This window comes from Balaenoptera musculus, chromosome 19 (assembly GCF_009873245.2).
Source record: "Balaenoptera musculus isolate JJ_BM4_2016_0621 chromosome 19, mBalMus1.pri.v3, whole genome shotgun sequence".
In the NCBI taxonomy this organism is placed as follows: domain Eukaryota; kingdom Metazoa; phylum Chordata; class Mammalia; order Artiodactyla; family Balaenopteridae; genus Balaenoptera; species Balaenoptera musculus.
The window spans coordinates 5844238-5860603 of NC_045803.1; the positions used below are offsets into that span (position 1 = coordinate 5844238).

At 40.3% G+C, this 16366-nt stretch overlaps 1 protein-coding gene across 6 annotated transcripts in view; it reads right to left on the minus strand.

Moving 5' to 3' along the window:
* LOC118885100 (zinc finger protein 615-like) overlaps positions 1 to 16366 on the minus strand; it is a 62049-nt gene that overhangs the window by 11665 nt on the left and 34018 nt on the right. The window contains exons 5-7 of one of the 6 annotated variants that reach the window (XM_036833462.1): positions 13979 to 15564; positions 13693 to 13895; positions 6439 to 6443 (exon numbers count right to left, since the gene is read on the minus strand). The exons of 3 other annotated variants lie outside the window; for them this stretch is intronic. In XM_036833462.1, coding sequence (XP_036689357.1) covers positions 6439 to 6443; positions 13693 to 13895; positions 13979 to 15564 — 1794 coding nt within the window. Of the gene's footprint in view, positions 1 to 6438; positions 6509 to 6609; positions 6625 to 13692; positions 13896 to 13978; positions 15565 to 16366 lie in introns of those variants that run through there. 2 more of the 6 variants (XM_036833460.1, XM_036833459.1) reach the window with 2 other exon arrangements.

Here is a 16366-nt window from a genome sequence, read left to right on the forward strand (position 1 = left end):
AAGGGGGAAACAGAATGAGAAGAAATTCATTCAAACAAGAAGGCAAAAAGAGAAGAAGGAATAGAGAACTAGTGGGGCAAATACAGTACACTTAGATGACTATATTAAAACAAAACATACTAAGAATTATATTCAGTATAAACAGAACAAGGAATCGAGTTAGTTACACAAAACCCAATAACATGCTACTCTAGGTGACATGTATGAAACATAATGATATGGAAAGCTGGAGAATAAAAGGTTAGAAAAAGATAAACCATGGAAAGAGTAAGCACAGACACTCTGGTGTATTCTCAGACAAAATGGACCAGAAAGCCCAAACATTACTACAGAGAAAGAGAAATGCTTGCTAGTAAGAGGTTCAGTTCAGCACATGATAGAAATTTGCAATTTCTATACACCTAATAATATTGCTTTGAAATATATACAGCAAAAATGGACCCAAAAAACCAAGAAGAAATAAATCCAGACTAATGGATGAAGACTTAACACGCCTATCCCATTAACTGACAGAACAAATAGGTCACCAACAAACAAAATTTGTAAACAAAATCATTTTGAAGAATATAAAAAATATATGATAAGTAGGAATACTGACAGAAATTTTAACAGACTTAAATAAATGGAAAGATGAACTATGAATATGATTCAGAAAACCAAGCATTTTAAAGACATCATGTCAACCCACGCACCTATGGTCAATTAATCTATGACAAAGGAGGCAAGAATATATAATGGAGAAAAGACAGTCTTTCAATAAGTGGTGCTAGGAAAACTAGATACTACATGTAAAAGAATGAAATTAGAACATTCTCTAACACCATACACAAAAATGAACTCAAAATGGATCAAAGACCCAAATGTAAGGCCGGATACTATAAAACTCTTAGAGGAAAATACAGGCAGCACACTCTGTCATAAACTGCAGCAATATCTTTTTTGATCCACCTCCTAGAGTAATGAAAATAAAAACAAAAATAAATGAATGGGACCTAATAAAACTTAAAAGTTTCTGCACAGCAAAGGAAACCATAAACAAAAAGAAAAGACAATCCACAGAATGGGAGAAAATATTTGCAAACCAAGTGACCAACAAGGGATTAATCTCCAAAATATACAAACAGCTCATGCAGCTCTATGTCAAAAAAAAAAAACCCCCAAACAACCCAATCAAAAAATGGGCAGAATGGGACTTCCCTGGTGGTGCAGTGGTTAAGAATCCGCCTGCCAGTTTAGGGGACACGGGTTCGATCCCTGGTCTGGGAAGATCCCACGTGTTGCGGAGCAACTAAGCCCGTGCACCACAACTACTGAGCCTGCGCTCTAGAGCCCGTGAGCCACAACTACTGAGCCTGTGTGCCACAACTACTGAAGCCCACGCACCTAGAGCCTGTGCTCCACAAGAAGAGAAGCCACGGCAATGAGAAGCCCGTGCACCACAACAAAGAGTAGCCACTGCTCCCTGCACCGCTCACTGCAACCAGAGAAAGTCCGTGCGCAGCAACAAAGACCCAACGCGACCAAAAATAAATAAATAAATAAATTTAAAAAAAAATCAATATATTAAAAAAAAAAAGGGCAGAAGATCTAAATAGACATTTCTCCAAAGAAGACATACAGATGGCCAAAAAGCACATGAAAAGATGCTCAATGTCACTAGTTATCAGAGAAATGCAAATCAAAACTACAATAAGTTATCACCTCACACTGGTCAGAATGGCCATCATCAAAAATTCTACAAACAATAAAAGCTGGAGAGGGTGTGGTGAAAAGGGAACCCTCCTACACTGTTGGTGGGAATGTAAATTGGTACAACAACTATGGAGAACAGTATGTTCTCTTTTTAGATTTTTTAAGAGAACAACCATGTGACCCAGCAATCCCACTCCTGGGAATATATCCAGAAAAAACCATAATACAAAAAGATACACGCACCCCAGTGTTCACTGCAGCACTATTTACAATAGCCAAGACATGGAAGCAACCCAAATGTCCATTGACAGAGGCACACATAAAGATGTGGTACATAGATACAATGGAATAGTACTAAGCCATGAAAAAGAAAGAAAGAATGCCATTTGCAGCAACATGGATGGACTTAGAGGTTATCATACTAAGTGAAGTAAGACAGACAGAGAAAGACAAATACCATATTATATCACTCATATGTGGAATCAAATTTTTAAAAAATGATACAAATGAACTTATTTACAAAACAGAAACACACTCACAGATTTTGAAAACAAATTTATGGTTACCAAAGGAGAAACATAGAGGGGAGGGATAAATTAGGAGCTTGGGATTAACATACACACACTACTATATATAAAATAGATAACCAACAAGGACCTACTGTATAGCACAGGGAACACAACTCAGTATTCTGTGACAACCTATATGGGAAAAGAATCTGAAAAAGGATGAATATATGTATATGTATAACTGAATCACTTTGTTGTACCCCTGAAACTAATACAACATTGTAAATCAACTGTACTCCAATAAAACTTTTTAAAAAATAAAAAATAAAAATAAAGATGTCATGTTTCCCAAATATATATATAAATCCAATGAAACCTCAGTCAAAATCCTAAGCTGATAACTATATCCATCTATCAATTATGAGAACTTAAAGTTACTTTAGTTATGACAGTACAATATCAGTACAATGATAGATAAATGGAACAAAATCAAATGCTTATAAACAGACTCATGCATATATAGAGACTTGATAACAAAAGTACCAATACAGAGAAGAGGGTAAGGATGTCTCTTTTCAAAAATGGTGCTGAGACAATCAGATATTCATGCTGGGGGTTGGGATATTCAGAGAACAACGTTGAACGCCATCTCACAATATATCACAAAAATCATTTGGGGGGAGAACTGTCAATTTCAGTGGGAGAGGCAAATTAATAAAAACTTTAGGGGCTTCCCTGGTGGCGCAGTGGTTGAGAATCTGCCTGCCAATGCAGGGGACACGGGTTCGAGCCCTGGTCTGGGAAGATCCCACATGCCGCGGAGCAACTAGGCCTGTGAGCCACAATTACTGAGCCTGCGCGTCTGGAGCCGGTGCTCCGCAAGAAGAGAGGCCGCGATAGTGAGAGGCCCGCGCACCGCGATGAAGAGTGGCCCCCGCTTGCCGCAACTAGAGAAAGCCCTCGCACAGAAACGAAGACCCAACACAGCCAAAAATAAATAAATAAATAAATAAATACTAAAAAAAGAGCAGCCATATACGTAAATAAATATTTTTTTTTAAAAAAGAGTTCTCGGGCTTCCCTGGTGGCGCAGTGGTTGAGAGTCTGCCTGCCAATGCAGGGGACACGGGTTCGAGCCCTGGTCTGGGAAGATCCCACGTGCCGCGGAGCAACTGGGCCCGTGAGCCACAACTACTGAGCCTGCGCGTCTGGAGCCTGTGCTCCGCAACAAGAGAGGCCGCGATAGTGAGAGGCCCGCGCACCGCGATGAAGAGTGGCCCCCGCTTGCCGCAACTAGAGAAAGCCCTCGCACAGAAACGAAGACCCAACACAGCCAAAAATAAATAAATAAATAAATAAATACTTAAAAAAAAAAAAAGAGTTCTCATTCAAAAAAAAAAAAAAAATTGAAGCACACCATAATGCAAATTATATTCCGCTGGAGGAACTAGACAGCCACTTTGGAAAACATTTTGGCATCATCCACTTAGGCTGAAGTTATACACATCCTAAGACATAGAAATCTCACTCTGAGGTATACATCTAAGTTATATATCTATCCTCCACTAAAATAAGGACACATTTGAACCAGAAGATATGTAAAAGAATTTTCACAGCAACATTATTCATAACAACCCAAACTGCAAGCATTACAAGCTTAATTAATAGTAGAAAAAACTGACATATATTCAAACTATGGAGTGCTATTAAAAAACAACCTTTACCCAGCTTGCAAGCTAAGAATACTTTCTACATTTTCAAAGGACTGTAAAACAAAACCAAAAAGCAATGTGAGAGACCTTCCGTGTCCTGCAACTCCTAAAATGTTTACTGTATAGATATTCATACAATATGTTTGCCTGACCCTTGTTACAGAGGGGAAAAAAAAACCAAACAAAAACAAAAAACAAAACAAAACAAAAACCCCAAAAAACCTCTGTGCAAAAGCATGAATAATTCTTTAAAATATTGAGTAAAAGAAGACTGACAGTTAAAAAAAGCTGTATAGTAACACTGACATGTAGTTAAAAATAGGTACAACTAAATAAAATATAATGATCAGGAATGATTAATTTTTTACATGATACAACTATAAAGAAAAGACTTAAACTGCTTGGTATCTCAAACAGGATGGTAATTACCTTTGAGTATGAAGATGTAATATAATTGGGAAGGGGCTCACAGAACACCACTGGGGTGCTGGCAGTGTTCTGTTTCTCAAGCTGGGCAATGACTGTTTTATATATACCAATTAATTTTATACTGATTAACTTGTAGACCTTTTAAATTAACAAGTAAGTGAGGACCTCCCTGGTGGCACAGTGGTTAAGATTCTGTGCTCCCAATGCAGGGGGCCTAGGTTCAATCCCTGTTCAGGGAACTAGATCCCACATACATGCTGCAACTAAGAGTTTGCATGCCACAACTAAGGAGCCAGCGAGCTGCAACTAAGAAGCTGGTGAGCTGCAACTAAGGAGCCCACGTGCCACAACTAAGGAGCCTGCAAGCCACAACTAAGGAGCCCACCTGCTGCAACTAAGACCCAGCGCAACCAAAATAAATAAGTAAGCATTAAAAAATATATAAATGGAAGAGTTGAAAAAGCCTGTTCTTTACACAGAGAACAGATTTGTGGTTGCCCTAGAGGAGGGGGACTAGGAGAGGGATGGATTGGGAGTTTGGGATCAGCAAATGCAAACTATTATACATAGAATGAATAAATAACAAGGTGCTGCTGTATAGCACAGGGGACTATATTCAATATCCTGTGATAAACCATAATGGAAAAGAATATGAAAAAGAATGTATATATATATGTATCACTGAATCACTTTGCTGTACAGCAGGAATTACCACAACACTGTAAATCAATTATACTTCAATAAAATAAACTTTTTGAAAAAGCCTGTTCTTTAAAAAGACCAACAACACATATCCATCTTTAGTGAGATAGAAAGAAACCTGGTGCAAATATAAAAATATAAGGAATTCATAGGGGACATAACTCAGATAAAATAGACATTTTTTTTTTGCCCTGAAAGAATACAATGAATATTTTTATTTCGTTAAATTTGAAATCCTGGATGAACTCATAATTTTATGATCCTTCCATCCTGGAAACATGTTAACTCCAGACCATCCAGCAGGTGAATTTTAGGGTAGGCAACAGGACACAGATGCCCACTACCACCCCATTCACTTTCCTCCTTTGTACTGGAGAATAGAGACCATGCATTGAGATAAGAATGAATTATAAACAGTAGAAACTGGACAGAAAATTAAGGTTATATTCAGACAACATCATCATCGACGTGGAAAAAGAGACGCAAGGAATTACTTATGGAAAAGACAAAACGTTCCCCCCAATAAATCCCAAGCAGATTTTCACATATACTGCTGGCTGGAACTGCACTATATACCTAAGCTCATTTCATACTAATTGATCTCTAGCAACGGGAACTGAAACCACCAGGATTAACTAAGACCAACCAGTACTGGCATATGGGTCACGCTACCAGAAGGATGGAGAACTAAAAACAGAGATTCTATTAGCAAAGAAGAAGGAGGGAATGTTTGTCAGGCAAAAAAGCAACAGTGTCCACTGCTATATTTTAAGTGGTGAGTGCAGGCGTTGGCAAACATTTTCTACAAAGGGACAGATACTATATATTTCTACTTTGAGGGTTAAGATCTGTCACAACGTTTCAATTCTGCCTTCGCATTGCGAAAGCAGCCATAGACGATACGTAACAGACGGGTGTGGCTGGATTAGTCCCTCGGTCTGCAGTTACTCATCCCCCTAGATAAAAGCCTAAAAAGCAGAAGGTTTCGAACTCCTGTCCTGGGCTGCACCACCTTCCTTCCCAGCGGTGGAGGCTGGAACCTCAACGAAACCACCAGCCAGGCGTCCAAAGCTTCAGCCCTCACAAGCCTCTTTGTACCACAGACACTACACACTTCTTTATTAATCCGAAACCTGGACCAGACATCCCCACATGATGACCGTCCACCCTGGCCTCAACATCACTGAGCCCCACATTAATTCCCAAACCTGAAGCTGTTACCATCGTAAATACCACCTGCATCCTTTACAGAATGATCCGCAAAGACCCCCATACCTTGCCAGTCAGGACACGGTCGCTGATCTCTACAGATTCTTAACCGTTTTAACGACTCCCCACCAAAGTACCCCAACCACAGAGAGACGTGCCAGACTCTGCTGGTTCCTCCCAAATACCTCCACTTTGGCGTTTCCCACCAGACCCTCCAAATAATCCGTGAGTCCACACTACACCATTTCCACCCTGTAGGAGTCACGCCACGCTGTCATAGACACACCTCTCATGAGAAAACACACACACACACACACACACACACACACACAAAACTTCAAGGGACAAATGCACACACTGATCCGATTTTCTCCAGCCCACAAGGAGAGTCTAAACGTAACCTTCCGCGAACCGCTTCTACTTCTGGAGCCGTCGCCCAGATTTTTCGCCCGCCTACGGCGGCCGAAGACGGTCTGAGGCGTTTCAAGAAAGGCGGAGGAGCGGATTCCGGTATTTCCCAGAGAGGCAATATGTCCGCGCCCAGCTCTCCGCGGCCCCCGGGGGCGGCCATGTTGGGACACCTGACGTACAGAAGGCCAAGGGGCGGGTTTGGAGCCGGGAGCCCTGGATGGTCTGGAAGGTGGGAAGCCACTGAAATTATTTCATTACCTGTCACTTCGACTCTTCAGAAAATTAGCAGATTTTCAGAGACTCGAGGTCTGCGAGGCAAATACGGAGCTACCTAAACTGCGTTCGACGCACTGGGCAGGAAAGTAATATTGCCGCGGCCTTTATTTTACACCTTGTATTAAAAAAGTAGGGGGACGGGTTTCCAAAGGGACCAAGAGTTCCGCTGTCGGTATAGCAGCAGAGAACGAATTCCCGGAAAGAGAAACGGCAATACATCCAGTAATCGGACATCCCCAGAAAGCTTTGGAGGAACATTTCTTGCAGGAAGCGGCTTTTAGGACAGAATACGATTTCGAGAAACCGGCACAGTGTGGAACAGGCCATCAGGTCCCGAAGAAAAGAGCTGCTGGGATGAAGCCTAAGTTTTGACTGGGATTAGAGCCTCGGGGAAAGGCCACTAAAAACGAGGCCAGTAAAGGTCTGGAGCCAATGAAAAAGGCACAACCACAATTGAGAGTCCAAAAGTGTTAACATCGATAGCTATTTGGTCAAGACACTAAGATACTTCCATGGGGTAAATCTTCTCAACAAAAGAGGCTGGGATAATTGTATACCTATTTGCAGAAAAATAACTTAAGACCCATAACTCTAAGCATACACAAAAATTAACTGGAAATAGATCACAGACCTAAATATAAGAGGTAAAAGTATGAAACTTAGGAGACAATCTCCACGAACCTAAGTTTAAGTTAGCCAAAGAGTTCTGTAGCAAGACAATAAAGGTTGAGACATAAAAGAAAAAATAATAAATTGGACTTAATTAAAATGAAAAACTTTTGTATTTTTAAGCACAACTTTAAGAAAAGTAATGAGTGGAGCCAGAGATTGGGAGAAAATATTGACACATTTAACATGTGATAAAAGGACTTATATTCAGAATAAAGAGCTCTCAAAACTCAACAAATCAACTATCCAGTTACTTTTCTTTTTATATAGAATTTTATTTTATCTTATTTTAATTTTTATTGGAGTATAGTTGCTTTACAGTATTGTGTTAGTTTACACTGTACAGCAAGGTGAATCAGCTATATGTATACATATATCCCCTGTTTTTTGGATTTCCTTCTCATTTAGGTCACCACAGAGCATTGAGTAGAGTTCCCTGTGCTATACGGTAGATTCTCATTATACCCAGTTCACTTTTTGGGGTTATGAAAATTTCTAAATATTGGATCATGGTGATGGCACAACTCTATAAACTTGCTAAATGTCACTGTATTATACCCTTACTACTGGTAAATGTTATATGTAAATTATGACCATAAAGCTGTTAAAATGAATTGCTGTTCTATACTACAAAATTTATAGGGTATGAATATTTTTAAAAACACAACAACTACAATTGCAAAATTATAAGCTACCTGGATTAAAAATAAATGGAGATATCTGGGACATACAAGAAAAACAGTACAACAAATCTTGGAGTGATAATGTAAGAATCTGGATAATGAGAGGATCATAATATAAACTGAACATAACTGAATCAGTTACATTTTTCAAGTATACCCACTTTAATGTATAACTTTTATATGTGACTCCAGTTACCATCCTACTATGATACTATTACAGCCATATTATTACACCCGTGATATTATTACAGCCACGTAATATTAATTATATATATACAAGAACATTTTATAATATGGAAATGTTTATAATAAGAGATTAAGTGATGAAACTAGATCAAACCTTTTTTTTTTTTTTTTTAATTTATTGGCTGGGGCGCTAGTTCCTGGACCAGGGAGCAAACCCAAAACCCCTGTATTGGAAGGACAGAGTCTTAACCACTGGACTGCGAGGGAAGTCCCTAGATCAAACCTATTTTTTATAGCTTTATTGAGATATAATTGACATAGATTATACCTATTTTATTTTTTAAATATTTATTTTCTTTAATTTTTTTTTTGGGGGGGGGCTGCATCGGGTCTTAGCTGTGCCATGCGGGATCTTTGTTGAGGCACGCGGGACCTTTTGTTGTGGCGCACAGGCTTCTCTCTAGTTGTAGCATGTGGGTTTTCTCTCTCTAGTTGTGGCTTAGGTTATAGCTAAGGACAAACACATAGATCACGTGGGCTTAGTTGCCCCGTGGCATGTGGGATCTTATTTCCCCTACCAGGAATTGAACACATGTCCCCTGCATTGGAAGGTGGATTCTTTACCACTGGACCACCAAGGAAGTCTTGATTATACCTATTCTAAATAAACTTTTATTTGGAGAAAATATTAGATTTACACAAAAGTCACAAAGTACTACAAAGAGTGCACATATACCTTCATATGGTACCTTCATATACCTTGTACCTGTGTGCTACAAACTACAGAGCCCACACGCTCTGAAGCCCGTGCCCCACAATGAAGAGCCCACGTGCCATAACTAAGACCTGACTCAGCCAAAAATAAATTAAAAAAAAAAAATAGACTTTTCAGCAAATAATGCTGGAACACTTAGTGGTCCATTGGCAACAAAAAAAAAAGGCTCTCAAAAGAATCTCAACACTTTCATCCCATAAGTCCTATACTGGTAAAGGACTGATACCTGGAACATAGAAAGAATTCTTAAAAGTCAACAATAAGGGACTTCCCTGGTGGTGCAGTGGTTAAGCATCCGCCTGCCAATGCAGGGACACGGATTCGAGCCCTGGTCCGGGAAGATCCCACATGCTGCGGAGCAACTAAGTCCATGCGACACAACTACCGAGCCTGTGCTCTAGAGCCCACGAGCCACAACTCCTGAAGCCCGCATGCCTAGAGCCCGTGCTCCGCAACAAGAAAAGCCACTGCAATGAGAAGCCCACACACCGCAACGAAGAATAGCCCCTGCTCGTTTCAACTAGAGAAAGCCTGCGCGCAGCAACGAAGACCCAACACAGCCAAAAATAAATTTAAAATAAATAAATAAATTCATTTTTTAAAAAGTCAACAATAAGAAACCCCAATTTTAAAAATGGGCAAAGACTTTGAACAGACACTTGATCAAAGATAACAGATGGCAAACAAGCATATGAAAAAATGGTCTACATCATTTGTTATTAGGGAGATGCAAATTAAAACAGCTATATGATACAAGTACCCAACTATCAGACTTGCTGAAATTCAAAAAACTGAAAATATGAAATACTGGTTATAAGATGAAATAACGTGAACTTTTATTATTTGCCAGACACAATGCAAAAGATACAGCCTAGAAGATAGGGAGATTCTTGAATGTATGTTTATACAGATGATCCCAAGTTTTAGAACAGTAGTCTGAAAAAAAATTTTTTTCACTGAAATGGCTCTCATTGAGGAGTAGAATTTAGGAAAATGGTTGTTCTTACTTGTGTCAAAGAAATCTGAAAGGAAATATCCAAGAGTAAATTTTGCAGTAAAATGAACAAATATCCTGTCTTTATTCCTATACACACCACTTGACCACAGTGCATTATTCTGATTTTTGTGGGGACAATGAGAAGAGTATGTAGGAGACAAATTTTTAATAGGAACCTTGAGGAAGGATCCAAAGGTTGAGCCTCTAAACACCCACTAGCCTGGGACTATGGGTCTCAAAACTTCCCGACTCCTGTGCTCTCAAACACAAACTCTGTACTCCCTAAACAACACTGACTTCAAATTCAATCTGAAATTTACCACAGACACTCTTGCCCATTGACACTCCTCCCCCAATTCCAGGCTTCTCCAGATCATGAGCTGGATATTAAATCGCTAACCTAGGGGAGAAGCAGTGCTCATTGGTTTCACACCTTCCATCCAGTTTTCAATTACCGAGTCTTGCAGACCTAACATATAGACCCTAAACCCTGACCAACAGGACCTTCAATCATTAAACACTTCAGATTAAGCCTTAATTTAAGGCTCCATCACTAACGCCCAGATTCCTCAGTGACTCAACCCAAATAGACCCCAAACACAGTCATTGACACGCATTCCCTCTTCACCGACCCCAAAGGCCCCTCACTGGGGATCCTCACCCAGAATCAGGCTCAGCAGATCTTGAGCCTCTGAAGACTCCTCTGGAAGCTGCCAAAGGCTGAACCCGGTCCAAAACCACTTCTGATTGTGATGTGTTCTCCCTGCAGTGCTTCTGTAGCTGTTGCTAGGGAAGCCAAGTGCCTGGAAGGAGTGTGTCTGGCGAGGGCTCTGGGTTAGCTTCAGAAGTCCGAGTTCTGGCCGTGCACAGGTCCTATGACATCACATGGCTCCATGACCTCACAGAGGTTTTGGCATTTAGGACGGGAGCAGCTTTAACGGCTGCTATCACTTTGCTGGGTGGGAAGACACAGAAATGTCTTATGGGCACCCCACTGCCTTCCTGTCTTTGCAAGAGATTGTCACAGGCATAGAGCTAAATTATATTTTCAGAGGCCGGCACCTATCCAAGGCCAACGTGGTATGAGATGCATTTTAGTCATCAGTTTGGGCAAAACCAGCAAACTGATGGTGCCCTTGAACCCTTAGTCAGGAATACCTTGGGTACGGCCAGTTGCATGAACTCTGATATTCTTGTGGCAGAAAGGATGTGCAGAGAGCTTCTGGATGGATCTAAGGTTGAATTTACTTGAGGTCTATAGTGGAAAAATCCATAGTTGTATTTCTTTTACTCATGCTACTGCCACACTTGCAACACTTCTGACATGTCTGTCACCAAATAATGGGGGTGGGGCATTTAACCACACCAAGCAATTCTCCACTACACCAACTGGGTCCTTAAGTGTGACTCAGTTCTAACACTGTCTACTCGGAGATAGTGTCAGATCCCACAGGTTAAGGGCTCAGTCCCATAAGACTGCTTCCACCCCACTTCAGATGCCAATCACACGTAGCAGGTGCCCAAGTTACCTACAACTTGTCTGACTTGGCTACAAACCGGAGATTCCCACCACCTCTTCTTTGGGTTCAATTAGTTTTGCTAAATGGCTCACAGAACTCAGGGAAACACTTGCGTTTATCAGTTTATTAAAGGATATGATAAAGGATACAGATGAACAGCCAAATGAAGACAAAAATAGGGCGAGGTGTGGGAGGGTCCCAAGCACAGGAGCTTCTGTCCCTGTGCTACGGTGTGTTACTCTCCCCCCTACCTGAATGTGTTCACCCATATAGAAGCTCTCCAAAATACCTACTATTGGGATTTCATGGAGGCTTCCTTACATAGGCATGATTAATTAGTAACTCCATTTCTAGCCCCTCTCCCTTCTCTGGAAGATGGGGAGTGGGCTGAAAATTCCAAGCTTCTAATCATGGCTGGGTCTCTCTGGTGACCAACTCCCATCCAGGAGCCCACCCAGAATCACATCAATAGAGTAAGAGATGCTCCACACGCTCTTATCATGTAGAAATTTACAAGGGTTTCAGAAGCTCTGTGCCAGAAACCAGGGACAGAGACCAATATGTCTATTTTCTACAATTTCACAAGGTCAAACAGTCAACCTCAAAAGGATACATCCTAAACGATTCTATTTTTCTAATATTCTATAATGACAAAATTATGGATACAAAAAGATCTGTGATGCCAAGGATTAGTGTCGGGGAAAGGATGTGACTATGAGGACATAGCATGAGGGAGTCTGTGTTGACAAAGCATTCTGAATTTTTACTGGGGTGTTGGTTACAGGAACCTACATATGTGATAAAGTTTCTTAAGGCAATATATAAAAACCAAACAAAAACTACTACATGTTAAAACTGGTGCAATCGAAATAAACCCTGTAGTTAAAAGCACTGTAACAATTTCACTTTCCTCTATTTGACCTTATATAACCACACAGTTTACTGTGTGGTTATTAAAAGATTTTACCTTTGGGAGTAGTGGGCTGAAGGGCATTTAGGAAATCTCTGGAATATTTGTTTTTGTGATTCTAAACTTACTTCAAAATTAAAAGTTATAAAAACATCACATTTATATTAATTTTATAAACCCCCTGATGGTACTTACAAACTTGGTAAACACATCCAAATCTGTTGTTATACTTACAAAACGAGTACATTTTTCATTTTGAAGTACTTCAAATCTTCTGAAATAACACAAACTTGGAACCAAAGAAATACAAAAGTTAAATACTGAAAATTCAATCCATGATGAGAGTAACTGCCACTATGTAAAATTTATAAGATCAATGACAAGGCAACTAGAAATATGGCTGAAGGTATCCTTCAGTTGCTTGTGAGGTGTAGTATCCCTTAAGTTAAGACTTGTAACAGAATGCTCTCATTCATCATTTCCCCAAGGCTTCTTTCCTTCATTAAGTTGTCTGATATTTTGTTAAAGTCCACCATATAGAATGTGTTTCTGCACGGATTTCCTGGCAAATGATGAAGCAATATTTATTACTGCAAACCCTGCCATATTCATTGCCACAGGAAAGTATTTTTCTAGTGATAACTGACATCTGTTGAGGAATTACTTCTGGGCAAAGGCTTTCCCACAATTATACTTCTACCAATTAGAAATATTCATTCATTCATGATCTATGATGATCACATATGATAGGGTTTATTTCCACTGAAGGCTTTCCTAGTCTTTCACACTCATAGGCTTTATCTCAGTATATACTTTTTAGACATAGAATGTCCTAAAATATTTTCACCAAGGCTGATTGTATCCGAGTAGTTTTGTAAATTTTTTCATCAATATAAAATATGAGGTAATTGATCACTAAAGATAATACCACATTCTTTGCATTGTGATTCTTCTCTGCATACTATTATCTTGAGGGTCTACAACCGGCAACAGGCTTCCCCAAAGTGACTACCTGTGAATTCTCTTATGTTTATCAAGGATTGACAAGTGGGCAAAAGCTTTCCCACACTCACTGCATCCATAGGGCCTCTCTCCTGTATGTTTTCTTTGGTGAACACTGAGCCCTGACTTTGTGGTGAAGGTTTTCCCACATTCACTGCATTCATATGGCTTCTCTCCTGTGTGAATTCTCTGATGGGTAATGAGATCACTTTTGCACAAAGAGAATTTTCCACATTCAGTACATGCAAAGAAGTCTTTCGTGAGTGAAATCTCTCATGTTGTATGAGGCGTGTCTTCTTCTTAAAGGCTTTACCACACTCGTTGCATTTGTACGGTTTCTCTCCAGTGTGAGTTTGCTGATGTGTACCAAGGGTACTCTTCACGGTGAAGCCCTTGCCACATTCACTGCATATATATGGTTTCTCTCCAGTATGAGTTCGCAGATGTGCGATGAGCTTCCTTTTCGCGGATAAACCTTTGCCACATTCGTTGCATACATAGGGTTTCTCTCCTGTGTGAGTTCGCTGATGTACAATGAGATTGCCCTTCTGAATGAAGCCTTTTCCACAATCACTGCATATATAAGGTTTCTCTCTTGTGTGTGTTCGCTGATGTCCAATCAGCCGGGCCTTGGCTGGAAAGCCTTTTCCGCATTCACTGCACACGTAGGGTTTCTCTCCGGTATGAGTTCGCTCATGTACAATCAGTTGGCTCTTCACAGTGAAGCCTTTCCCACAGTCACTGCATATAAATGGTTTCTCTGCAATATGAGTTCGCTGATGTACAACAAGATCACCCTTCATGGTGAAGCCTTTTCCGCATACACTACATACATAGGGTTTCTCTCCTGTATGAGTTCGCTGATGTCTGATGAGAGGGTTCTTCAAGGTGAAGCCTTTTCCACAATCATTGCATGTATAGGGTTTCTCTCCAGTATGAGTTCGCTGATGTGGAATAAGACTCTTCTTCAAGGTGAAACTTTTCCCACATTCACTGCATACAAAGGGTTTCTCACCAGTATGAGTTCGACGGTGTGCAATAAGACGCCTCTTCTCGATGAAGCCTTTTCCACATTCACTGCATATGTAAGGTTTCTCTCCTGTATGAGTCTTCTGGTGTGTAGTGAGACTGAACTTTGTAGAGAAGGCTTTTCCACACAGACTGCATCCATGGGGCTTCTCTCCCGTATGAGTTCGCTGATGATAAATGAGCAGACACTTTGTGGTGAATGCTTTCCCACATTCACTACATGTGTAAGGTTTCTCTCCCATATGACTTTTCTGATGTTTATTGAACTGCGATTTCTTAAAGAAGGTTTTATCGCATTCAGTGCACTCATAATGTTTCAGCCCCGTATGAGTTCTCTGATGTTCAGTGAGCCTGGATTTTCTGGAGAAGGCTTTCCCACACAGATTGCATCCATGAGGTTTTTCTCTAGTATGAACTTTCTGATGATCAAAGAGCTGAGACATCTTGAAGAAGGCTTTCCCACACTCACTGCATACATGGGCTTTCTCTATGTTGTGAGTTCTCTGTTGCTTAGTGGACAGGGAGTTATTGTTGATGGGTTTTGCACTTACAGGAAATTTAATTTCAGTAAAAGATTGCTCGTGGTTAGCATGGAGAAGGGATTTCCCATCTCCATTAAACTCAGCAGAGTTCTTTAAGTTACAGCTTCTCTTCTGGTTTTCAAAACTTAAATTTGAATTTAAAGGTTTTTCAGTTAAGTCAAACATATCACAATTTTGCTTTAACAGGAAATGACTTTCGCTCTGATTAACAATATTTGCAAATGTATTATGTTCGCAGCATTGTTCCACAGTATTTTGAATGCTGTGATTTGGCAAGTGATGCTGCAGAAGGTCATCAACTTTCCTGATTTCTAGGAAAGAAGAGAACAAGGAATCATTCTGCAATCTCTCATAATCTTAATTTAGAAGAAAACTGTTTCAAAAAATGCCTTCATGTGAAGTAACTATTTAGTGACAATTCTATGTGTGGTATAAAAAGAAATATATTTGGTCTTCCTCCACAGAGCTCCTAAAGCCTTGTAATTTCCTAAGTGATTAGGATGCTAATGAGGTGACTTAGCATAGGGTTCCTATATAACCTCAGGATGGGACTGACCACCAGAAAGACTAAGTGATTAGAAGGTTGGAACTTTGAGCTCCACCCACCGGCCTCTGGGAAAGGAGAGAGGGCCTAGATATTAAAGCTCTATAAGAACTCTTAACAAAATTTGCTCAACCTCTGGATGGGTGAACACATCCATGTGTCAGGAGGGTGGTGCACCCCAGTTCTGGGGACAGAAGCTCTCCCATTCAGGAATCCTTCAGACCTTGCCTTCTTGTACCTCTTCATTTCGGACCTTGTACCTCTTCACTTGATTGTAAACATAAGTAAATGTTTCTCAGTTCTCAGAGCCACCCTTGGAAATTAACTGAACCCAAGAAGTGGGTCATGGGAACCTCCAACCTACAGCCAGTTGGTCAGAAGCACAGGTAATAATCTGGACTTGTAATTGACATCTGACATGGGGACAACCATGTGGGACTGAACCCTTAACTTGTAGAATCTGACACTATTTCCATGTAGATAGTATCAGAAATGAGTCAAAATTTAGGACACCCAGGTTTAATTCTATGTACAGACCACTGAAGCAAAGGAATAAAGAAGGCAATTGC